The sequence below is a fragment of the Oryzias latipes genome, chromosome 18 (assembly GCF_053564925.1).
Source record: "Oryzias latipes strain Hd-rR chromosome 18, Olatipes_Hd-rR_3.1".
Lineage (NCBI taxonomy): Eukaryota > Metazoa > Chordata > Actinopteri > Beloniformes > Adrianichthyidae > Oryzias > Oryzias latipes.
The window spans coordinates 27755688-27782520 of NC_136254.1; the positions used below are offsets into that span (position 1 = coordinate 27755688).

A 26833-nucleotide genomic window follows, 5' to 3' on the forward strand; every position below is an offset into this window, starting at 1 on the left:
TTAGGCCCCTAGATAGAATGACAACAATTTTCTTTAGGATGTAATTTTGGTAACAATATTTTCTTTGAAACTGTCTATCTTAAAGTAGTTAAATCTATAGCTCAAATTTAATCACATTGTTATGACAGTGTTATATACAATTATTAAATTCTTTTTTTTAAAGTAACTTGTTGAGAAAATAAAAAAAATAAAAAATAACTATGCATTTAAATAAAATACATAAATTTTTTTTTTTCTATAATTCTCTGTTGCATATACTGGATGACTGTTAATCTGTGGTTGGTGTGCTTTACATTCAAGGTTTAGTTTTGTTGTATTCTGTACGTTGTTTTTTCTAAATGGACCGTATCAGGCTTTTATTGTGAAAAACCAGACAGGAAACGCCGTTCGTTGTGGCGTCAAACTTGGTTGCAGTTGAGTTTTTTTCTCTTTTTTTTGTTGTTGTTGTAATGGAGCACCGTCCCTGAGAAGAGCGGAGACGTGACTGGCTGGAACAACGCGGCGCTGCTGTCAGTTCACCCCAAAGGAGGTTCCCGCCTAAAAAACCTCCCTGAAAGCCTTCGGAGGAGGAAGTTTTAAAGATGTCTGACTGAGAGGAGGAGGAGGAGGGAAAAGTGCCGCTTTTTCTCGAGTCGGGAGGGAATTTGGCGCCTTTTAATTTATTTTTTTTTAAATTGTTTGTTAGTGATAACTTTTCTGGAAATATGTAAGTGTGTGAATGTAAAATGGAGCAGTCAGCTACCCTTGATATAGAAACACTGAAGGTAAGATTAAAAACACTCAAAAAGAAGATACATTTGGCATTTTAATACTTATTTGCAGCATAAATTGTTTGCTTTATAGATGTTTATTTGTCTTGTCCTGTTGGAAATGACAAAAACTGTTACATGTTATATATTTTTCTAATATTATGATTTAAAAATTAAGAGTCAACCCCTGTATTCATCAGGTTCTTGCAACAGGTGCATCCTTTTGAATAGTTATTGATTCTGTAGACAAACAACAACGAAAATCCTATTTTGAGGAGATCTGGTTGAAGTTCTTCAATTCCAGAAGGATTTCTGTAGGGGAATGGCGCTAACGTGACAGCCCGTGAATGTCCTGCGTGTGTCCTCTCTTAGGATGGTAGGAACCTCTGGTTGTAAGCTCAGAAAAGTATCATTTGTCTGAAGTCCACAAACCTCCGACCGGTGCGTCCGGTCACACTGAAGTTCATCTGAACTTCAGTCCACAGGTTTCTACCATTATAGACTTTGGTGACCATTGTGAGCGATGTGATCAGCAAACGGTCCGGATGGTGGGCTCTTTCTTAGCTAATTAAATCAGAGTCTTTATCAGGGAGGCTCTGTGGCGTCGCCCGTGTTGGCCCCGTTGTGCTTTTGAATGCCAATGATGATGCCAACAGGGGCACTACCCCAAAATGTTTGGGAATTAAGCACACAGTCCTCATTTACTGTAGAGAAAAGGCTGTTGAGTTTACATGAGCAATTCAGCAACTTTGTATGGAGAGGGTGCAAATCTGGATTAGGATTTATTATTATTATTATTATTTTTTTTGGCCTTGAATAAGAGAAAAAAGTACTGGTGAAAAGTAAGGTCACGTCGGCCGGCTGCTGTCCTTTAACTTCTTCTCTGCATCTCTTTTTTGCTGCAGCTGTTACCCTGAATGGACTTAAGAAAGCAACCATGTTTCCTGTCGTTCATCCATCTACACACCCATCCATCCTTCGTTAATATTTCCTTCCATAATCCATGCATCCATCCGTCCGTCCGTCCGTCCGTCCATCCATCAGGCCATTACAAACAAAAGGATCAAAACATTCTTTCTTATTTTTACTGTACAATACAATTTTTTCCTTCTAAAAGTCTAATGCGTTATTATCACATTCCTACAAACGTTTTGTTATTCATATTAAAACAGCTGTTGTTTTAGCTGAGCTGCTACTACGAATGTCTAAAGAAGCTTGTATTGAGGATTTCTTTGTGATAATCTTCGTGATTAATAATACAAATATTGACTCAAAAATTTGGGGGGCAAATTGGGTGGGGTCAAAACTTTTTGCTGAGGGGCATATGCCATCCCTTGCTTCCCTGTGGCTCTGCCCCTGCCACCCACCAATCCTATTCTCCATTCCATCCATCCATCTATCCATCCATCCATCCATCCATCCATCCGTCTATAAAGATAAAGCCATCAAGCTCTACTGCTATTGTATCGTCCACAGAGATGCAGGAGCTTCAGAACTGGAATCACTGTAGGCTCCCTCTTTTTTCTTTTAGCATATTTTTACTTTGATCAAATGCTCAATAGGAAAATAGCCGTGTTTGAACATTGTAGTTCAGTTTAGAATTTTTCTATTGAATTGTATGTATTCCTGATCCTTTGTATTTTGTGTTTTACCCTACATTTAGAGCCCGTTGAGACAACTGTTGTTTTGATTTTGGGCTATACAAATAAAATTGAATTGAATTGAATTGTATAGTTCAGGAATAGTTCAGGTCAGTCCACCACATTTTGTCAAAAGTGTTGTATCTTCTTTGTTTGGCTATAATCTATGGACTTTATAGGTATACAGCTGTTCATATCTGAAAACAATGTAGTCATGAGTAAATGGAATGAGACTTAATAGCAATACAGTTTTATCTCTGCAACACTTAACGTCCTCCTAGAGAAATACAAAACATCTTCCTGTCAAGTAATCAGAACTTTTTGATTTGATGGAACTAAACACCTCTACTTTCCCTACATTCCAGATACCGCATCGTTCTTTTTGAAAAATAATTGAGCTGTAGGTTAGGACCTCAAGAGTTCAAGTAACCGCCAATTACCATCCTCAAGCATTCATAACTTCTCATTTTCTTTCACAAGGAGCTCTTCAGCAGTGTTTTGCAACCCCTGCAGAAAGTGGCCGCCTGATCAAAGCAAGCGTGAAAAATACGACCCTTTATGCTAATTGGTGAAGATGAGGCGAACGGGCCGAGCGAAGGCTAAAATTCATCTGGATTCTGTTCTGTTACAGTTGAAACGACGGACAACATCCCATGGAGGTGATTTCAAGGGCAAATATTTAAAAAAAATGGTATAAATCTAACACTAACAAACAAAATTATGTTTGGTCACATCTATAGAGATGTTTTTTATTGATTCCACCTCAGAGAAGCGAGCTGCTGTGTAGGTGTTGAGTTTCTATAAATAGGACTGAGGATGGTAACGCACTTGAATAGATCTCCGATTCATCTGCTTGTGGTTATCTGCCAACACTGATCTTGAGTGCGCCGAAACATTTTTAGACAGGCATTTTTTTAGACAAGCTTTCACCGGCTACTTAAACAAGCTGTTTCTGAAGCAAATTGCAGATCTGACAGGATGATTTCCAGCCTGACACGCATTCTAATTTGAGGAAAGTCTCCTTAAGCGTGTGTAATTTTGTGTTTCGTTGATTTGTACTACAACACTTATTTACATTCATTTTTTGGCCACTGGGAACAAGCGTGCCAACTTTGAAACATGAATCTCTAAATTAATAAATAATAAAGTCAGATCACAAACTAAAACACTCTAATCAGAGATACAGATTTTATGTAAATGTAATTTATGAAAAACACACAGAAAATATTTGTCTTTCAGCAAAGAAAATCGATGCCAATGATAAGTAGCAACCATCAATTGATAGTTAAGAAATCATTTGTAAGAGTTTGCTGTCTACTTCATAGAAAGAAAAAAAGAGAGCCCAAGAGGGCATATTTTAGAATAAAAGCAGTTATTAAATTGTCCGTCCAAATAAACCTTATTTACATCGTTAGCTGTTACCATTGGGAGAAAAATTGTTTTATTCGAACACCAGTTTCTACAGAAAACGGGTGTCGGGCCTTAGTTATGGATTCAACGGTGAATTGGAAAAAGTGTGTTATATTTCACGTGGTTAATTGGTTGTGAAAAATGTCTTGGTGTCGTCGCTACTTTCAGTAGGTGAAAAAAAAAACCCATGTTAAATCGTTGTACAAATTTTAGCCCCCCAAATAAGCAAAGCAATAAAAAAAACATCTACCTTAAGGAAACAGGGCAGATTGTTGCAAGCAGACATCAACATCCACAACCTGAAAACATCAACTGGAACCGGGAGTACGACCAATATTGCTTAAAAAAAACGTAATTTTAATGAGCCTACACCATGCAAAATCAATTTTTTGGAGTTATAAGTGTAATCCAATAGTCATTCCTCACGAAAAGAAACCTCAAAGTGGTATTTTGATCCTTTACACCCACCCCCTCGAATCCAGGAAAACAGATTGTGATGTCCCAAATTGGGGAACAGCCCCTTCCAGGAAGAGTGTGCTCTGCCAGCACCGCCCCCAGGCTAACATACACGCCCACTTTCTCTGTGGAGTTAGTGGCGAATGGCAAAACATGCACATCCATCTTTGCAAAAGTTTGACTGTTGTTTATTTCTGTGGGCGAAACGCAGACACGCTGCCGTTTATTCCCAATGAGCTCGTCGTGGTCATGTCTCGTCTGGTGGTCCGTCTTGATTTTGAACTCCTTGAAAACAGCCACAGCCTCTTGGCATATTAAGCAGACAGATGCTTTATGTGACTGTGTGTAATTTCCTCAAGAGAAACACGAAAATTTCGAAAGAATTTGCATTTATCAAATAAAACTTTTTTGCGCTGGGAAGAGGTGGTTTTGGAGGAGTATCAAAATGACATATTTCGCAAAACTGCAATGAAAGACTTTTTAAATATGTAATGAGTCAGATAGCGATGGCAATGCGCTTCTTGATAGGAACTGGCTGAGGTCCCCCGGCGTCACACAGCTCATCAAAAGTTGAGCGTGTCATGCAGAATTGTTGAATCCACATCTCTGTAAAATCACCAACCACAATTTCCCAAAATGGCTTCATCAGTAGCCGCTCCCACGTGTAAGGAGCGGAGTCTCCTTTGATAGAGGATGATGAGCGCTAGTGCCGTGGCAGAAATTTGTATCGTATTGTTCTGTACTGTATTGTTCACATCCGTCACCGTGTTTTTGAATGACTTATCACGTGAGTTGCTTTGTGTTTATTCGCATAATTATGATTGAGTGGAAGATGTGTAAGAAATTGTGTTATTTTCAACATTTTTTTAATTTTTATAAAGTTTTGCACGTATGTGTTATGGAAACACAGCAATTGTCAACTTTATAGTTATATATATTATATATATTTAGGGATGAGCTAGAAAGTGTCATCGAAGGGTCACATAACAGTGTTGCTACAGGAGCCAACAGTGTAACCATTGTGCTATCCTAGGCACTGTAACATTGGGAGTTGGGTCATCTAGACCCACTAGACAGTGCTCTGAACCTTTTTTCTTCAATGATTTGTGATCTTCACTGGTGTCCATGGATTACATGAAATCTTTCCACCTTTATCCACCTTTGTCATGGTAGGGAGAACACGTCAATGTAACGATCGGGTCATCTGGACCCAACAAAATAGCACAAGAGTTAAAACATAATTTAGCCTACCACAAGCAAGAAGTCCTGCACAGGTTTTAGAAAATGCTCGGAGCCGCATATTATTGATTTTAGGAAATCAAATCGGAAACAGCCTATTGTACATGTCTTTATTACGGTCTTTCCGGTTTAGACTTTTCCTACAGTTTTCAACACTTGTGGATCAGTGTTAGGGTTGGGGTAAGTTGAAAATGTTTTCGCTTTTGGCCGATGATGTCAGGCGCCATGTGGTTTGAAGCCATGTCCCTTTCAATCGTTGCCATGTTTTTATCAATAAAAACATGGCAACATTGCCCATAAGTACAGAATTAGCTCTAAGGAAAATTTACAAGTTAAAGCTTAACTGGGTTGAAGCGCTTTACAAGTGTATCAAGATAAAATATATATATATATATATATATATATATATATATATATATATATATATATATATATATATATATATATGTATATATATATATATATATATATATATATATATATATATATATATATATATATATATATATATATATATCCAGGGGTTTACTGGTGTTGGGAACAGTGGGTTGCCATAGAAATCCCAAGTGCTGAAGTTTCCCTTAGCAACAGTGGATTGAAAATAGACTGAATTTGACCAACAGGGCCACAAGCAAAAATATGACTTTTTCATAAACTTGTCTTTTTCTGGTAACTTACATTTTTACGAGGGCTTTTCAGATTCCAGCTTAGTGCAGATACAGCGTTCAGAAAGCAGGTTTTCGTTGAACTCGGTGTTTGATTGTGGCTCAGTGCTGTGGAAAGTTGTGTTTGTGCAAAAACAACTGGAGTGCTCACAGCCACCTCTGTCTGCCTCTGCTGATGCTGCTGTCCCTCAACATGAGCAAATTGGAATCACTGACATTTGTGGACCAGTGATGTGGATCATTTGTATTTGCTGCCAACTCCTGTCATCTGTTTGTGTGACATCTCCCACCGGCGCCAACTGCATCCTAAAGCCGGGGAAAGCGTCACTTCTGAAGGAGCGCATATCATTCATGACCTGGATTTGGTAAATACGTTGATTAATGTCCCGTCAAAGTGCCTTTTCGGATGAAGTAATGTCATAAAAAACAGATTAATTAAAATCGTTTCTTTGACTTTGCTGATTTTTTGTTGCGTTTCACAGTTTGATTTGCTCCCCTTAGCAGAAAGACCCAGTGCTTTTGTCAAGTGTTTATACTTTTTTGTGTACTTTTCCCACACTTGAAAAGGGCTGAGTGTCCAACGTTGAAGATCGATTTACTCAGACTGCCACTTGAGACCAATTTCCAAACTTTAATTAATTTCCATTTGATCCGACAGCAATCAATAGGTAAAAACCTTAAACACACACAATAACAGTAATAAATATTACAAAAATTCAACATACACATTAACAACAAACATTTATGCAATTTAAAGTGCCTCAGTTAATTAGCAACATTACTCATTTACTTTAATAACATTCTTATTTAAGTTCATGTATTAATTCCAAATTTATTCAAGAATTGCTTTAAAATCTCATTATTTAGCAAAAATTCACATTCATAAAGAAGTTCCCAGTGTAAATTTACAAAAGTTACAAAACACACCGACGAAATAAACATATAATCCTTAATGCAGAAAATTCCCACTGGTACCTGAAGTACACACAAACATTTGCGGAGCGCACACTCCGGTCCCACAACACACCAAACAAACAAGGAAACAAGTGATCGCGCAAGCTTAGCGCTTGGATAAAGTCTTTTCTTACCGGCTGCCTCTTCAACAAATTAATATGGACCACTCAATTGCACACAGGTACGAAACAAGCTTTATGCACGGACTGACAAGGCTTGTGTCTCGCCGATGCTTTTCCTGAATGAAGTGCGTGCGTCGCCATTAAATAAATGACGCAGCACGCTCAGCTGTTCAATCCATATCACGTGATCAGTCAGATGCTTTGCGCAACACCTCCCACTCGAGCTTTATGCGCATGCGCCATAAAGGTTGCATAAGTCAAAGTTCATGTCAGAGAGTCTGTTCTTCGGCTGGAAGAAGGACTACAAGGCGGCGAACATCCCGATGAAGCACCACACCATTAAACGTCTTGCTCTCCCTTAGAGACTGAATACTTGGGGTAGCAGACTTTTGCGTTGAATGTGGCACGCTGGATCCTGGAGCGACGAGAACATCAACGTCCCTCACGATGCCCTTGTGATCTGGTACTGCAGCCACGACTCTTCCAAGACGAAACTGACCTCGCAGAGTGTTCTGATCACACAACCACACGACATCTCCAACAGCAACATTCCGCTGTAGCGTGTGCCACTTGCTTCTGATGAACAGATTCGGTCCAGCAAGTTGAGACCATGCTCTCCAGAAGTTGTTAACTTGCATCTCGATTTCCTGTAGACGCTTGAAAGAATAATTTTCAAAACTGAAGGTCTTGACATCTCCACTATGATACGCTCGCCCCATAAGCAGTATATTTGGTGACACATAGTGGATGCAATCTTCTTGACTTTGAGCCCTTGCGTCGATTGGTCGCTCGTTTGCTAAATTAGCAGCAAGTTGTAGTACAGTCAGAAATTCGCTGAAGGTTAGATTGAGTGTTTTATTTAGACTTTGAAGAGCTCTCTTTACGATTCGAACTGCAGCCTCAGCAGCTCCATTTCGATGTGGGGAATCAGCAGGAAGCACTTTCCAAGTCCAGGTTGTTCCATTCCTGATGGCATATTCCTCCAGATCAGTTTTGTTCTGTGCCTGCAGGAACTTGTATAAATCTTCAAGTATGGGTTTTGCCCCAATAAAGTTGGTCCCAGGATCTGACCAAACCTTCTGGGGGTGTCCTCTCAGAGCGGTGAACCGTTGATAAGCCATTAGAAAGCTCTCTGTAGACATACTGTTAACAAGTTCAACATGCAATGCTCTGCTTGCCATACAGCTGAATACAACTCCCCAGACTTTCATGGTCACTCTTCTCTTCACATCATCTTTCACCAAGTAAGGACCGAACATATCCACTGCAATGAACTGGAAGGGCGCAGCAGGCTTCGTTCTTTCGACTGGCAAGTCACCCATTACTTGTTGACACACCTTTGCTTTTGCCTTGCGACAAGTAATACACTGGTTAACAGTCTTTTGTGCCAGTCTTCTCCCCTGTATAACCCAAGCTTTCTTCCTCATCCTTAGCAATGTTCCAGCAACGCCTTCATGACCTTCATCATGACTTTGTCTTGCCAACAAAACACCAAGCCAGCAGTTGGGAGGGATTAGTGGTACCCCAATTTGATTGTTCTTGAAGTGCTGAATTCTGCCTCCACACAACAACAGTCCGCTTGCTTCATCCTTGTACACAACAAGTCTCTCAATTGCAGTATTTGGAAAGACAAAGCCTCTTTGAGCTTCTGCACAGAGATCTCTAAATGCGTCTTCTCGTTCGTGCAGTGTGGGTACCCCAGAGGACTTGACTGCCTCCCACTTTGGTCTTTCAACATCTTTGACTTGAATGGCTTTAAGGAACCTTTTAGCAGCTCTCCAAATGATGGTGATGGTTCGAAGCAACTTCTGCAGGTTACTGAAACGCTTGATATCAACCATCTGATTGATAACAGTACCAGCAGGTGGTCTGTGCATCTCTTGGTCCTCAGTGGACTGGGATTTTGCACTGGCTCTAGTTGTTACCGCTACAAATACTTTCTTTTGAAGCTTCATGATGTTTTCTCGTGCGGTATCAGCAAGTTCTCTCGCAGACTTGACTGGCCAACTGCTTTCTGGCAGATAAAGAAACTTGGGGCCACTTTGCCACTCAGAGCCTTGACTTAATTCATCTGGTCTGGCTCCTCTTGAGATTATATCAGCAATGTTTACTGATCCAGGGATCCACAACCAGTCCTGAATATTCGTACTGCTTTGGATTTCTCCAATTCTGTTGGCAAAAAATGTCTGGTATCCATAGCTCTCTCGCTGAACAGCGCCTAGTACGGTTTGGCTATCTATCAGATGGAACCACTTCTTCACTTGAATTGTGCAATTCTTCTCAAAATACTTTTTGAGCCTTGCAGCATAGACTGCACCACAGACTTCAGCCTTGACAGCATCTCCCTTATGGTCCAATGGTGTTAATTTAGCTTTTGACTCAACCATCCGAATGACTGTATCCTGCTGACAACTCCACCTCAGGTACAGCACTGCTCCATAGGAGTGCTCACTACCATCAGAGAATGTGATGCCATAAGGTGGATTTGTTGCGTTTGGTGGCGTCAGTGCTCTGGGAAACCTTAATTTGTTGACCTCAGCATAGTCTTCCAGCAGGCATATGGCATCTTCCCTCAGATTGTCAGACAATGCAGTGTCCCACGTACTCTCCACTCGACTGCATTTGCCTTTTACTTCCTGAAATGCTCTCCTGACGAGGATTGCACCTTTTTGCTTAACAGGTGTAACAAAGCCCAGAGGATCATAGAGTCCGGAGACTTGACTTAAAAGTTCTCTTCGAGTGAGTGGGTTTGGTGCCTGTTGCCTCACTTCCTCTTTTGATAGATCTTTTCCCAACCTCATCTTTTTCCGTCTTTTCGAAAAGTTTACAGACACCATGAGGTGGAATTCATCAGGGACTGGAGTATATCCCATGCCGAGTGCCTTATTGTCCTCCTCTGACAGTTGGTTTGGGAGTACAAGGACTGTGGAATCCACTTCTTTCCTATGGTCTTCGGGATGCTCCCTCCCACTTTGACCTGAGCAGATCCAAGGTTTGAGTTTGAACCCACCTGCTCTCAGAATCTTCTCCACATTAGTCATTATTTGTTGAAGCTGAGCCCAGTCGTTATGCGAGGTGAGTATGTCATCAACGTATGTGTCCTCTTCAAGCACTCTACGTTCAGCCTTGAGATGAGAAAACTCTGGTAGACTCGCTGTCTCTCTCATAGCGACTTGAGCGATACAGCCGGCAGGTTTATCACCAATATTCACTCTTGTGATGGCGTATTGGCTGATTTCATCTTCCTCTGTGTCTCTCCACAAAAAGCGATGGAGGTGCATTTCTTTGTCTTCAAGCCACACAGAGTTATACATTTTCTTTATGTCCCCGAGCGCAGCATAGACTCCTTCCCGGAACCGTATGAGGACAGCTCGAATGTTGTTCAGGACGTCAGGACCTTTAAGAAGGATGTTGTTTAAACTCTGGCCTTTAAACACCTGGCTGCTGTTCCAGACGAGACGCACAGGGGTTGTGACTGAATGGGGATTAGGAGCGACTAGATGGCTGATGTACCATACAGGTCCATTCCAACTACTCAACATTTCTTCTGACAATTCAACAGCAGCTTTCCTATTGACCATTTCATGAACTTGGTTCTTATAGGCTTCTTTCCACTTCGGTTCTTTAGCAAGTTGCCGCTCTGTCCTCAAGAAGGTCGCTTCCACTGCTTGCTTATTATTTGGCAAAACTGCAGGGTCAGATGTCCATGGATATTTTGCATGCCAGTGAGGTTCGTTGCAGTGATGATCTCCAGTGACGTATGTGAGACCACTTTTGATTTGCTCAAGCTCTCTCTCTTCAGAAAGACTCATTTCTTTGCCCCCGGGTTGACATTTCCCACATCGACAGCCTCCACATTTTGGATCACACGCAGCGCCGATGCTATCCCATTTCCACCACTTCAGGAAATCACAGCTGGTACTTGTGGTGGTTGCCAGCGTTGCTTCGGCATCCAAACTTTTGTGAATGACTTCTTTGTATTTTCTAGCAGCTGATCGCATAGAGCGGGCAAAATGAGTTTTTGACAGGTGAGTGGTTACATCAACTCTTTCAGAGAGATCTGGATGAGAGCCTGCCACAGTTTTCCCCAGGGGACCGTCCCATAGCACAAGATCTCCAACTGAGCGGATCTTTTGAGGCACAAGCCTGCCCTCCTTGTGACTGATGAGAAGCTTTATTTTGGTGGGTCTTCTCAGTTCCTTAAGGCAGATATCTGGGAAGATTTTCTGCAGTTTACTGGGTGAGACATGGTGGTGAATCTCAGCAATACTGTCCAGACCATAACAGATCAGCTGATGAGATCTCAATGTACCTTTTGGGGTGCCAACCCGAATCTTCAAAAGGTAACGCTTCGTCTCTACAGTCACCTGCATGCCACCAACTCCATGGACGAAAAGTGTGACATCCTCGCTTTGCAAGTTCAGCTCATCAGCTGCCTCATGGGTTATATAGTTGGTATCTGATGCCAGATCTATTAGCGTTCCTAGCCGCTGTCCCGCATTGGCAGTGACCTCAAGGATCATCATGATGACAGGAAACTCTTGTAAGCGAGCTCCTTCCAGCAACTGCCTGCTTACAGCTGAGTTGAGTGTCTTTGCTGCCGTGTTGCAAAACACATTTCGGCATTGCTGTGCCAGTTCTGGGGTTAGTCTTGTTAAGAACTCTTCCTGGTCTTCCGTACACTTTTTATCAACTTGAGATGAAGCGTTTGGCTTTGATTTCCCCTTGAACGGGCCTTTATTTACAGGACTTGGACACAAGAGATAATGATGTCTCATCCGTCCTCTGCAGCACTCATTCTTACAGAGAAAAGTTGCTTTGCATTCACCTTCTTCGTGAACTTCAAGACAGTCTTTGCAACTTCCAGTTTTTTGAACCGCTTCTTTCTTTTCCTCCAAGCTGAGAACTCTGAATTTCTTGCATCTGTACAATCTCCGCTTATGCCCACTCTCTCCACAAACAGCGCAAGCTCCTTGTGGGCTTGTAGTTTTGGTGGCTTTAGTTCTGGCATGCTTTAGCTGTACTTTTACATCTTTCCTTTGAGGTTCTTCATCTCTCAACTGTTCCAACTCTTCATAGATTCCCTCCTGACTCTTCAAAAATGAAAGCAGCATGTCAAATCGGTCTTTTGAGGGTTCCACGCCTCTCTTTTCGGCCACAAACATGAGCCACTCCTTCTTTAACATCTCAGGTAGCTTGCTTTCGAGGGACTTGGTCATCAATGGATTTTTAAGTGCACCTATATCACCCAGCTCAATTAGATCATGTAAAGCTTTTTCAACCACTCTAATGAGGTCCACAATCTTTTTTGGTTGATGACCTTTAATTGAAGGCAATGCTTGGAGTTCTTCAACAATTTCCAAAGCTATAGCAGTTTTATTTCCAAATCGGTTCTCCAGTGTTCTGAAAATCTCTTCTGAAGATCCGCAGGTTGACAAACGAAGATCCTTTGCAATTTTTTCTTCTAAGCTATCTAGTAGCTGAAATTTGCGAACCTCCTTTGAACCAGTAGGCTCTCCCTGTGCTTGGAGTGCTTCCCAGTCCTTTTTCCAACTGTGAAAGTGTCTTTTACAGCCATCAAACCTTGGAAGGGCAGTTGGTTTCAACTTTATTGCTGGTACTTGATGGCAGGAAGTTACCGTTCGGATCACTTCTTGTTCAGCTTTAGATTGAATTAAACCAGCCTTTCGTGCGGCTAGTTTAGCTGAGCCAATTTCTAATTCCTTTGTTCGGTGCTGAAGGTCTGTCTTCTCCTGCTCCGGTGCCCACTGATTCCACTGATTGTAGGCCTCTTTGGCTGCTTTAACTCTCATTTCTACTTGGCTTAGCATGAAGTTGTAAGCTTCCAAGCTTATATCAGGAGCTGCAGCAGAAGTTGTATTGCATTCACCCTCAGCCAATTCAAGGTTCAGTGACAGCTCAGGATGCCCAAAAGTGGTCCAAATTACATTCCGAATAACATTTTGCACTTCCTCCAGCTTCTCTTCACACTCCTCTGCTGTATTTTTGATGTCCTCGCGTTGTTCCTCTCTCATTGTCCCTCCATCTTTGTCCCAGGTTTCAGCCAGTGCTAATTCAAGATCGTCATTTGCATCAATTACTTTGTCTGCCTCTGCTGAAATTTTCCCAAAGGCATCTTTCAATTCATCAATTGACATATTTTTGCATGCCCTCATAATCTTGTTAGCTAGTCGAGAAAATGTCCTCTTGGCAATTGTTCTGTTGGACTTGAGGTGTTGCAGGGCTTTGGCTTCCGTCATTTTGGAGCTGGAGCGCAGGCTTTGGAGCTGGAGCACAGGCTTTGGAGCTGGAGCACAGGCTTTGGAGCTGGAGCACAGGCTTTGGAGCTGGAGCACAGGCTTTGGAGCTGGAGCACAGGCTTTGAAGCTGGAGCACAGGCTTTGGAGCTGGAGCGCAGGCTTTGGAGCTGGAGCGCAGGCTTTGGAGCTGGAGCGCAGGCTTTGGAGCTGGAGCGCAGGCTTTGGAGCTGGAGCGCAGGCTTTGGAGCTGGAGCGCAGGCTTTGGAGCTGGAGCGCAGGCTTTGGAGCTGGAGCGCAGGCTTTGGAGCTGGAGCGCAGGCTTTGGAGCTGGAGCGCAGGCTTTGGAGCTGGAGCGCAGGCTTTGGAGCTGGAGCGCAGGCTTTGGAGCTGGAGCGCAGGCTTTGGAGCTGGAGCGCAGGCTTTGGAGCTGGAGCGCAGGCTTTGGAGCTGGAGCACAGGCTTTGGAGCTGGAGCACAGGCTTTGGAGCTGGAGCACAGGCTTTGGAGCTGGAGCACAGGCTTTGGAGCTGGAGCACAGGCTTTTTAGCTGGAGCACAGGCTTTTTAGCTGGAGGACAGGCTTTTTAGCTGGAGCTAGAGCTTTGGCTTTTTAACTGAAGCACAGGCCCTCGAGCTGGAGCTTTGGATCCTTTGCAGCCAATCTTAGCCGGTAGCAGTCTCTGTAGCTTTTTACTGCATCCGGTTTTTACTGTCAAGTGTTTATACTTTTTTGTGTACTTTTCCCACACTTGAAAAGGGCTGAGTGTCCAACGTTGAAGATCGATTTACTCAGACTGCCACTTGAGACCAATTTCCAAACTTTAATTAATTTCCATTTGATCCGACAGCAATCAATAGGTAAAAACCTTAAACACACACAATAACAGTAATAAATATTACAAAAATTCAACATACACATTAACAACAAACATTTATGCAATTTAAAGTGCCTCAGTTAATTAGCAACATTACTCATTTACTTTAATAACATTCTTATTTAAGTTCATGTATTAATTCCAAATTTATTCAAGAATTGCTTTAAAATCTCATTATTTAGCAAAAATTCACATTCATAAAGAAGTTCCCAGTGTAAATTTACAAAAGTTACAAAACACACCGACGAAATAAACATATAATCCTTAATGCAGAAAATTCCCACTGGTACCTGAAGTACACACAAACATTTGCGGAGCGCACACTCCGGTCCCACAACACACCAAACAAACAAGGAAACAAGTGATCGCGCAAGCTTAGCGCTTGGATAAAGTCTTTTCTTACCGGCTGCCTCTTCAACAAATTAATATGGACCACTCAATTGCACACAGGTACGAAACAAGCTTTATGCACGGACTGACAAGGCTTGTGTCTCGCCGATGCTTTTCCTGAATGAAGTGCGTGCGTCGCCATTAAATAAATGACGCAGCACGCTCAGCTGTTCAATCCATATCACGTGATCAGTCAGATGCTTTGCGCAACAGCTTTAAAGAAACGTTTTTTTTTCCATTATTCATTAATGCACAGGCGAGTGTGGGGGTGAGCACCGTTGCCTCACAGTAAAAAGGATTCTTGGTTGAATCCCTGTTGGAGCCTGTCTGTGCAGATGTTGCACCTCATTCCTACACCTGATTCTACAGCCTCCCCCACCCATGCAGCCCAAGAACATACATGTCGGGTTGAGTGGAGGGTCTAAATTGAGCTTGGCAGTGAGTGTGAGCATAGCAGGCAGTTTGTCTTTCTTTGTCAGGATTTCCCAGAGATGAACTGTCAGCTTGTCCAGGATGTATTCCCCACAGACTTTGGTTTGCTCCAGACCCAAGACCCTTAACGCGGTATAATGATTACATTCCTGTTCTTTGCCCTACTGGTTGTTCATGGCTTCATTCCATGCGATAATCCTGATTTTCCAAACTGATGGTGTTTCATCTGATGGATACCCGAAAATGCAAGGGTTCCCATTAATTCATGGACAGCTCTAAAGCTTTTTTTTGCCTTTTTTCTGGCGCCTGACTCACACCGCTCCACATCACACTCACTGAAAAAAAAACCCAACAAAAAATCGGCCTCTGTGTCTTTGGTTTTGTAATGACAAAAATTCATCACTTGCTCACCCTGGCAAGACATATTGATTTGTTGCAACAACACAACCCTGGCTGTTCTTCTGTGTGAGGACTCCTAAAACAGACATCGTGTGTTAACTCCTCTGACTTTATAGCTAAAAAAAAAGACTTCAAGAATGAGTTTTTCATAAATAGCTTTCTAAAGCAGTTCTGCATAGTCCGGGGAAGTCTTAAACACGCTTGGCTGGTCTTTCTTTCCTCTATTTCAGCTAATGAATGCCTGTCAAAAAATGTAATGTTAGGCATCTTTGGTAAAAAAAAAGATAAAAAGGCAGTTGTGTTTTTTTTCTTCTATGTTTATGAATTTGATGTATATAGCCCCTATAGTCAATTATGATTGGCCCAATAATAAACCAACAACAGCCCATATGGGTGTATAGGAAACTTGATGCAAATTAGCAGTATTTGTTTTTTTTTTAAACTTCTGGACAAGCTTGGTTCCTCCGAGCAGCTAAAAGGAGCTCTTTGGAGCTCAGCTAGCTTTGTGCCTTTTGATTGGCCATGGTCATGATCTGCTGGAGAACAGAAACGGCCTGGACGACTACACTTGATGGGGGTGGTAACCTATCTCTGTGATTTGAAGGTCTCAGCGGCCATAAGAACCCACTGGCTGATCTTGAATATTTGTCTGGCATAAAACCAAAGTTTGTCTCGATATTCTGTTTGAAGTTTGATCCTTCTTTGATTCACGTACAGTAGGAATAACGTTGGTTTGCTTCTCTCGATAGGGTTTTAATTTTTTGAATGTGGTGGACGCCAGTGACTCATTATCATCTACACCAACAATGGAGCTAAAGCTCCAATGTTGACGTTCTAATATTAATGTATTTCAATTTATTCTGATGCAGGGAAAAGCGGCCTTACGTCGAAATGCAACACTTTATGATAGTCAAGTATGGCAACACTTTAGTACCGTAAAGTGTTGCCGATATGCAACACAGAAAAGTGTTGCATATCGGCATCATGTCGCAAAAACGTTTTGGCAAAAAACTGCTTTTCTCAACTTCAGAATCTGTTGGAGATTAATTGTGTGAATGAAAGAATGAGACATCAATTTTTGCTCTTAACACAGTTTTATTTTTGTGAATGTGGTGGACATCTGTGATTCAATACTATTGTCATTTGCACCCTATAACACTGTCTTAAAAAGTTAAGCCCTTAAGTAGAGGTAAATGGATGAAAAATATAAAGTTGAGACAAGGAAGAGTTTCACAATTTAACACCAAAGCTTTAACTTCAGTGTTGATGTTCTTTGAACTAACGGAAGCCTTCGATCATTAACGCAGTTAATGTAATTCCAGCCGATTCTGTTGCAGAGAAAAGCAGCTTTGCATTAATATGCAACACTGGGTTGCATGTAGCCTAGCCATGGTGCAGCAGTAGGGCGGTCGACTGCTGATCAAAGGATTGGTCGGTTCCTGCCTTGCCTGCACATGTGTCGAAGTGTCCTTGGGCAGGACACTGAACCCCACATTGCCTCTGGTGGTTGTAGGTTGGCGCCGGTGGAGCCACCATCAGCGTGTGAATGTGTGTGTGTTAATGGGACTGTGACTGTAATGCACGTTTTGTCTTTGAGAAAGGTAGAAAAGTGGTGGTACTGTAGTAAAGTGTGGGACACGTTACACTTTACGATAGTAAAGTATGCAATCCTTTACACCGGTTAGTAAAGTGTTGGCACAACATTTTACCACGTATGTGTTGTGAATTGGTGCTGCTTATCTCGGCTTCGGAATCTGTTGGAACTGCATTCATTGCAGAAATGGTCAAAAATTATTTTTGCCTGTGACATCGCCGTCATTTAAGGGTTAAGTTCTGGGACGGCCAAATGTCATAAACCTAATGTCCTTGAAAAACAAACCCATTAAAAGTTAATAGATCCATAACTTACTTTTGCGAAGAGCATCGATTCAATCAGAAAGGGGAACGACCTTGTTTGCCTGACCAAAGTTTTAATTAATCACCTTGATTAACTCATTAGTATTCAAATTCAGATTTATGTTTTTCTTTGACCTGAAGAAGGGTTGCTCAGTCAAAAAATGTGTGCGTAATCAATTCTTTTTGTCGACAAGAAATGAAACACAACCCTTTTGTGTTTTATGACTAGACTTTGACTGATGACTGGTTTGCTAAAATCTGTTTAAGGCTTGAACATTGTCAATTTAATTTGTTCCGAAGCCTAAAATATCCCTATTTCGTTAGAAGTTTTCAGCACCACATCTGTCAATTATGCCTCACTTTTGCCTGCTATTCTTTGTTTAGTGGCACCCTTTTCAAAAGGACATCTGCGCCTCTGTGCAGGCTGTTTTAGTGGCCCTTGCAAGGTTATAACCACTTACAAGATGTGATTGCATCCTTGATGGCAAGCTAACGTAAAGGTTGCTCTGCGTGTTTGTTTTCCAGATTACCCAGGATCAGTACATTCTTGCGTCACACTCCTTGCACCTCCAGCGACCGGCTTGCGATGCGGTGTATCCAGTGGGGCTGTACGGCTGGAGGAAAAGATGCCTGTACTTCTTGCTGCTGCTTCTGCTGGTCACCATGATAGTTAACTTGGCCCTCACTGTCTGGATCCTAAAGGTCATGAATTTTTCAGTGGTGAGTTCAGCGAGTCGTCAAGCGTACATCAGGGGTTGCTGAGTTCAGCGGAGCGTTTGTTTGTCTTTTCTAAGGGTTTTTTCAAAGAGAGAGAAGATAATTTCAAATTGCAGTAAATGTCAGATCATGCATTTTTCTTTCTTGACATTAAATAAAAGCAATATATATATGGATGGTATCACAAAATGTGGAGCCCTCTGCTATGGTTAAAAAAAAGACTCTTGGATGTAAAAGAAAGGCAACATTGCATAGGTTGAGTCAATAATAGACTTTGCATGCCCCCCAAAAGAAAATCAATAAAGTGATTTACTAGACTTCACTTCGCAAGCCATGAACTCAACTTTAAAAAGTTAGTTTTAGTAGGAAAAGAAAAAGTGAAACTTTTTTACTAAAATAATTTAAAATAATTAGGGCTGTTCCTAATGCTCACTATGGTTGTTGACTATATTGTTCTTTATAGCGGAAGTTAAGACCGTGTCACATAGCCACGGTTTACATTTTGCATATTTTCCATGTAGGAAATTTTGGTCTTTCCTGATTCATGCCTGATATACGCAAGTGTGTCTTGCGTTTGTCATTTGTCAAAGTGTGCATATGTCCGTCGAGGGTTTCAGCCGACGGGTCTTTAAGGTGAGTTCAGCTTTGAGCTGTTCAAAATGTTTGGTTGGTTGAGAATTATGCAGTTTATGCGTACTGTATGTCGTTTATATGGATTATTATGTAAATCGTACTCAACTGTGAAAATTCGTGGCTTTCCACGACGGTTCCACGTATGTCCAACAGACTTTTCATGCATGCACCACTAATAACTTTTATATTGCTTATATGGCGCACATATCACGTTCAAATTGCGTAATTGATGCACTGATCACTAATGCTTTGCATATAAGCAAATGCGTCTCTCTTTTAGCCTCATTTTACATCAGCATTTGCTTGTATTGAATCAAAACTGTATTAACAAAAGAAGATGGCATCCGTTGTTCAACAGGTGTCCCTGTTCTTTGATAGAAGCCTCGAATCTTCAAATATTTTTGGACAAAAGAATCTGCAGCATCACTCAGCGACACACAAATGCTTTTTTCTTCCAAACCACAGCTGAGCAAACCAATAATGTGATCTTCTGTTACATTTTCAGGGACGATGCACAAATTGTGCCATTTTTGTCAACAATCTCTTGACAGCACCAATTCCCTCTATGGAGCTCAGCCATCTATTACTTTTCCCATCTGTCCTGTCTCCCCCATAAATCTGTGTCATGACCAAAGATCTTATCAGCGGGTGTTGGTGTTACTTCAGAAAATACACTTCACCGCTGAAAATCAGGAATTGAAAGCTGTGTTCCATAAAAAGTCCCTGATTGCAGATTGCTGACATCACAGTGGTACCAGGGAACAAATCCGTAACACCACAGTATACAAATAATAAGGACAATTTCAGGATCCTATAAGGGTAAACCCATTTATGCATCTTCCTTCCAGCTGTATTATTCAAACATTGATATAGTTCACGGAACTCTGGTTCATGAAGGTATTCTGCTGAAATGTGCAAGATACATTTGACAAAAAACAAACCGTTTCTGATAAAAAATAATTTAAGAACTTTGTTTCCAATTGGACTGGTCTGAGTTTTTCTCAGGCTGTGTGTTCGGAGTGGAACAGCTGGACCAAAACAGCCACCGTAGCCACTCATTATGGTAAGTAAAGGGAGTAGAAAGGAAACAACCATATTGATGAGACACAGAGACTCATTGAAATGTGGTCAGATGAATGCTGGCTCATTAAAACACCTTTTAACTTGATATCCATTGCTTCTCACAATTATCAGCGTCTTTTCTTAGCCATCATTACTTCAGTAAACACCTTGCAGCATGCCTCCGCCGTTCCAAAGTACCAGTAAAAAGGATTGTACCTGACCTTGACAAAGACATTAAAACTTGGTCACAGAAATACAAAGTTTGAGTAAGTGAACCATCCTGACAAGGAATGCAAAGCATAGGATTTCCATGATTCCTTTACTTGTTGCTTTGCCCCGCTCTTGTAATTTCTCGCCAATGACTGAAGAGATCTCTAGTCACGTGGTTTTGTTTCCAAGCTTTGGTTCTAATCAGAAAGGCCCAGCTGAACGGCGGTCTGAATACACCCTTAAATAAAATTGATTTAAGTACTCTATAAAGTCCTTTAACTGGGACTTAAATTGAAATACAAAATAAACAGGTGCCAGTTTGGTTATCCAGTAGAAATCAAAAAGGAAAATGGTCAGTTTGACCTCTCAAATGGTTTTCTTTTTACAGTTTCAGTTTCAGTTTAGGAGTTGCAAACACTTAAATTTTTACTAAAGCCCCAAGCTCCAAGTCTTACATATGGTTTCTTAGTAAGGAACAAGTGGGTTACCGTGACATTTCTTGTTTTCCCTTTACCTTTTCCAACTGTTCAAATTCAGGCCTCAGCACAGCAATAACAGCAACATCTGTCTGCTGACTTACAAAGCCCGCCATTTTACCCCACCCTCCATCTGCTCTCTTTTGATTTTTTGTTCCCTTTTCTGCTCTCAGTCCCAGTTCTCCCCGCCGCCACATCCATGTGTTTCTTTCAACACATCCCTCAGTGCCGATCTGACGTTCAGCCCTCAGACTTTGCTCACCTTATTGGGATTAGACACATTCCATCTGAATTGTATGTATATGTCACTCAATTATCACGGAAAAATTAACCAGCATTTTAATCCTTTTTACTTAAATACATTAATACTTCCACAGTAAGCTAAGATTGTTAAACAGCCGTCTTCCTTTTTTTACATTTGTTTCAACTACAGGTAAAGTTCATTTGGTCACATGAGATCCATTTTTCTAATGTTTTGCAGGTCAAGTTTATACAAGATCAAAGCAAAAGATCAAAGCAGAACTCTAAATCAAAAGCCGAATCTGAATTCTTTCCCTACAGTACCCCTACAGCTTCTCCTTATAGATATAGAAAATAGATAGATATAGAAAAAGTAGCGTCTTCATATCCGGACGTTACTACCGCTTGATCACGTCAGGAATAGTCACCAGTCAATAACGTTACTGCATAGCTGCCAGCACTTAAAAAATACACATGAAAAAACACAAACTCAATACTTTACATTTAAATGTTACCTGCTGTGCTTCACAGCCCACCAGTGTGACGAAATGCGTTTTTCCGATCACCCTACCGGCAGAGGGAGACCCAGCCCTAAGTTGCTACGGTTCCCCTTTGAAAAACCACTTACGGACACCGCTACAGCTTTAAATGCCCCTTTAATTGGATCAATAGCGTGTAGCCAGAGAGATTGGGAAACATTTTGGATTTGGCCTAAGCCTTAAGGTATTTTTCCAATTTACTGTACCAATGCAAAGAAAAGAAAGGCCACATCTACAATTTGTACCATAAACTGATGTTTCCTGAAGTTAATTTTAACTTATAGAAATAAACCAGCAGCTGAGCCATTCTATGGTTGGTCTATAAGAAGGAAAGCAGCAGAGTTACAAGAATATTTGTGAATAGTCCCCACAGATAGAGTTGGTTTTCTCAATTAGATAAATTAATCTATGGAATATAATGCCAATGTGGTTTAAACTGGTCTCTGATTTCAAAATGTTCACAACAAAAGTTAAAAACTGGTTGAAAGGTTGATTTTTTTGTTTTTGTTTTGAACTGGTGATGAGCTGCTGTTAAATGAACCAACAGGAATCCCATTAAAGCTTGCAGTTGACGGTAGTTCTTGAAATTACCAACAGCAGTTGTATTAATCATCATGATAATGTTCACACCAACTCATCTTAATCAGAATGACTATAAACCTGAAAACCATCTGTGTCATTTTCATGAATCATCTCTACTCCTCCACTCTCATGTTGGCCTGTTTCATCTCGAAGGCAGGCTGTTGGCAGCAGCTTCATATCTTTAGTTTGTCATCTCAGTGTTGTTGTCACTTCTTCCTGTCACTCAGCGCTAATGCATGTCCGCTTGTGAGCTGCAGCTTCTGACGTATTCTGAGCCAATAAAGTTTTGACTTTTTCACTGCTGTTGCGAAGCCAAAACCCTTTGTCTAAAATGAGAAAAGTTGATGCAGTCAACCAGATCCGCACTGATCATAATTCTATTCCAGGATGGAATGGGAAGCCTACGACTGAAACAAAATGGGATTCACCTGGAGGGAGTGAGCAAGTTTCAGCGACCTCTTTATGTAAATGACATCCAGTCCAGAAGGGTAAGTAGACTCTTTACTCACCGAACTATTGCTAAAATTATCCTAGAATAAAATGCTCACAGGTTCTGGAATTTAAAGCAATTCTTTTTTGGTGTTGGGACAATGTTCCATCTCGTCATCCATTATCTGCTGCTTATTCGGGTTGTGGGAGAAGGCAGCAATATAAGTAATTCTGCATTTTCACTGAACACTAAATTTGACAGAATCACATTTGCTGCTAGATGCTTGCCCAAAAGTGTCAAAACTGATGCTTCTGATGTGTGTGGGAGGGGCTACTGGTCACCCTATATTTTACAGGCTCATTTCTACTTTATAAAAGACATGGATGATGTTGAGAGAGTAGCTCAGGTTAATTTAATTTGAAGAACTCCACAAAGCTGTTTGCAAACACAAATCTGCAAGTCTGGGTTCGTGACTTGCCAAGTCGCTCCTAGCGTAATGAGTTTTACCATCTACTGCATCCGAGTCACAGTTTCAGTGAGCGACCTTGGGAGCATTTCGGTAAGACAACTCAGGCAGGCTTTACTTAGGCCACTCCCCTAGGGCGGGTCAGTTAATCAACTCACTTGTGCAGCATCCTATTTAAGTCCAGGTGTGTAAGTTGTTCATCCTTCTTTACTGCAGCACTGCGTTATCTTCAACACACGGTCTGGTTTCCGCTGTGTGGGCTTTCATTCGGTGCTGGCTTTGTTGTGGTGGCTCTTTGTTTGGTTTCTTTTCTGTTGAAGCTTTGCACATTTACTAGTTTAAACTGCATTTGGATTGGTCAGTTATGGACTTGTCTCTTCTGTGAGTGTAACGAAGTGGTATTTGTTGCTGGTGTGTGTCAACTTGTGTCCACTCAATTTTACCTGTTTTTCTGCTCCCCTGCTTCCTCACCAGGGCATGTTTGGACAAATGTTTGTTAAGATGCTTGGCAGCCATTTTGAATGTTCAGCTGAAACCATTTTGAAAGGGGTGTTCAGCTGTTAACCCCGCATCCCTTCGGTAATGGTTTGATCCAATTGGGGCAAGGCTATATAAGCAGTGGTGTTTGCTCAGTAGGGGGAGTTGTTTTTGAGGACACATTGGACTGTGAAAAATACACAAGTAGATAAATAAATAAATTAAACAACCCTGTTGGCTTCACACAACCAAGACCCTGACTGGTCACTGTAGCACGGCCGCTTCTGCTCTTCCTTCACAGTGTGATTAAAAACGTAAATCAGTAGAGTAGTTGAGTCAGCCCTAAGGTGGCCTCTCACACGTTTTTTTTTTGGGTTTGGCGCCATTGTTTGTGACCTGTCGGCGCCTCGGTTCCTCCATTTTTGTGGGGGGGGGGGGGTCATCAGCATCTTATTCCTCGTGATCCATCCAGTTTTTTGTTTTGCTTTTTGGCTGACCTTGCTATCTTTGATTTATTCCACCGGACGCAGTGCAGGGCTGGGGATGGCTGATTTTGCTGATGCTCCCTTTGTTCTGCCTCTCCATTCCTCCCGGGGGCGTCTTCTGGCTTAGGTGGGTTTTGAAGTGTTATGTGTCTGTTGTACGTGGCCCTGTTTTTCTCTGACTCACTGATGTTTTGTTGTTTCTCTGGTTTTAGGGATTTGGGTTGATTTGTGGGGGGTTTTGTGATGGGTTCGTGTGAGCCCTAATTTTTCCGTTTTGATTCGGTCCTAAGGTGGCCACTCGGGCATTTTCAGGTGTGACGTGGTTGTGTCGTCTGTCTTCCTCGGTTCCTCCATTTTATTTATTCATGTATTGTTATTTATTTTTTGCATCAGCGGCTTTTCCCTTGTGATCCTTCTGGTTTTGTTTTGCGCTCAGCTGGCTTTGCCATCCCTGTAATCTTTTCCACCGGACGCTGTACATGGCTGGGGGAGGCTGATTCTGCTGATGCTCCTGCTGTTCTGCCTCTCCATTCCTCCCGGCGGCGTCTTCTGGCTTAAATGGGGTTGACGTGTTATGTGTCGGTGTTCCTTCGGCTGTCGTCTCTGTCATGTTTAACTTCAATTGTCAGAAACCCTGTGCTGGATTTAGTGTAATTCTATTGGGCCCCCTTTGTTTTGCAGTTTTCTCTTTTTCAATGTTTCTCTGTTCTGTTTTCCTCGTCGCCTGGCTTTTGCAACTCTGTGGTCGCAACTCGTTTTGGATCTCGGTTTCCGATTTATTTAGTTTTCTGAATATGTGTAATGTGTAAATCTGTGTAATTCTTTATTGTTTTGACTACGATAATCGAACTTAATCAAATCAAATTTAAGGAAGGCATTTGGTTCTCTGCCTGTCTGGATTTATTTTTACACGGATCTCTGGTTTATGATGCATACTTCTCTGCCTCCATGTAGTCTCTTGCGTTTGTGCGGCACGTAATCTTTCCCATCTTTGGAGGTACGATATGAATCGGTCGCTGTTGGGCCACCTGTGTTTTGCTGTGTGCATCCTCCCCCACTGCCGTCTGTTCATCTTGTTCTCGTTCTGGGTTGTTCCTTTCCGGGCCCCCGTGTTCCCTTGTTCTGGATTTTCTGTTTTGCTTTTCTGGTCTCTAATTCTCTGCGCTTAGCGTGGTTTTATTATTGCGATGTTGTTTCAGGTCATCAGTCTCCCTCCACTTGTTTTGTGGCTCCACCCTCCTTTGGGGGAGAGGAAAATGTATGAGGACTCGTTTATGAATGTCCGGCCGCCAGAAAAATGTTTGGTCGTTAATCCAAACATTCAGCTCTACTGGTCCATCAACGGCTCATGTGGTTCTGAGAGAATTCATCCGTGGAGATTATTACAACGCTTATTTCAAGAGTGCGATAATAGTAATGTGCCATCATTTAACATGGTTTAGTTTTAAATAACTTGTATTATGAGCTAAATTCCTGGCTGTAGAAATTATCACTGATGCTCTTTAGCTTCAGCCTCAAGAGTAAAACTTTGGGTCGCAAACCAATCCTCAGTCTGCCCTGCTTCAAGCATATGACGCTCGACTAAGAGTATCTCCTTTTGAGACTTATTCTCATCCGCCTCTCAATGCATGAGGTTCAGCCATTTTATTAGACCCTACGATCTCTCTTCAAATCTCAAAATATTTTCTTCATTATGGTTTCCAGGCACCCCTTTGGCAATTAACTTTAAGTTATACGTGCTTTTGTTGTCCATCTATTGTGAACCAATGATGTCAAGTTGTAACCTCAAATCTAGCCGAGCCGCTGTCCATGCTACGTGGGATGGCGACCTTCCTCATCTACGTAATCTCCTTGGACCTTGGTTATCCTTTTATTCCCCTGCTCCTCTGTGGCCTTCCTAAGGTGCGTCCCTCCAGCAATGACTAAATGTTACTTCTCTCTTACTATTGGTGCATATATAAAATATATTTTGGTGATATATTACGTGCAGATTCTGTATTGACTGTCTTTCTTGTTGGGATCTATGCTAATGGTTTTCTATGGTACTATGAATACAGAACCTTCTCTTTAAACTCACTACTTGATATCTCCTTCTCAGAGTTGTTCTTAAAAGGAATTCATTCCCTTTCATCATAAGCCTTCTAAACTAATCAGGTCTAAATTATTTATGTATTCATTGCCAAGACTAATACTGCTTTGTCTATCTATGCATCGCTTCCTGAGCCTGCGGCCCACTCTCCCCGGTCAGCAATCCAGTTTCTGGAGGATGATGTCAAACCCTTGACAAAGTCGGATGGTTTCCAAGTTCCAAAGTCTCTGCTCGTCCTGCTGCTCCCCTGCAGATTGTTGCCCCTTCACCCGATCTGGATATACAACGACGACTGCATTCCACGCACCTACTCTGCCCTGAAGTGGTGGGGTTGCAAACCTCTTCCGAATTTCAATGACTTATCTTACTTGAATCAACTGATATGTTAGTATCAGAATGGCATACAAAATTTCAGATTAGATTTTATGAAAATTATTTGCCAGGTGGAAGCCTCAAAATTAGGATGTTCTTAAGCTGTGTTACGATATGTGTGTAGTCCGAAATTCGAGGTTACTTGGGCTCGTATCTTATGAGCCGGATGAAAGCATTAAAAAATTATAGCGTTAGCTCATTCATAGTTCTCAAATGGAAGCTTTTAATTATGGATATCACTTATGCTTTATTATATTATTCCAGTGGAAGCTTCAAACTTGTATGTTAAGTTGTGCCGTCTACTCGGAATGGAGTGGCCCGACGGTCTATGGTGCCGGGTCACATAACGGATCCACCAGATAGTGTGTTCCCTTCTTGGCGTCGTGCTGGAACGGGAGCGGCCCAATGGTCAATGGTGCCGGGTCACACATAGCAGACTCAATAAATAGTATGTTCCCTTCTTGGCATTCTGCTCGAACGGGAGTGGCCCGACGGTCTATGGTGCCGGGTCACATAACGGATCCACCAGATAGTGTGTTCCCTTCTTGGCGTCGTGCTGGAACGGGAGC

At 41.8% G+C, this 26833-nt stretch overlaps 1 protein-coding gene across 3 annotated transcripts in view; it reads left to right on the top strand.

Moving 5' to 3' along the window:
• Positions 1-82: 82 nt before the first annotated feature.
• LOC101164098 (zeta-sarcoglycan) overlaps positions 83-26833 on the top strand; it is a 59136-nt gene continuing 32385 nt past the window's right edge. Inside the window, exons 1-4 of one of the 3 annotated variants that reach the window (XM_078936189.1) lie at positions 320-764; positions 2870-3048; positions 18012-18206; positions 22332-22433. In XM_078936189.1, coding sequence (XP_078792315.1) covers positions 3043-3048; positions 18012-18206; positions 22332-22433 — 303 coding nt within the window. In that variant the 5' untranslated portion in view covers positions 320-764; positions 2870-3042. Of the gene's footprint in view, positions 765-2869; positions 3049-18011; positions 18207-22331; positions 22434-26833 lie in introns of all 3 variants that reach the window. The other 2 variants (XM_078936190.1, XM_004079660.5) reach the window with 2 other exon arrangements.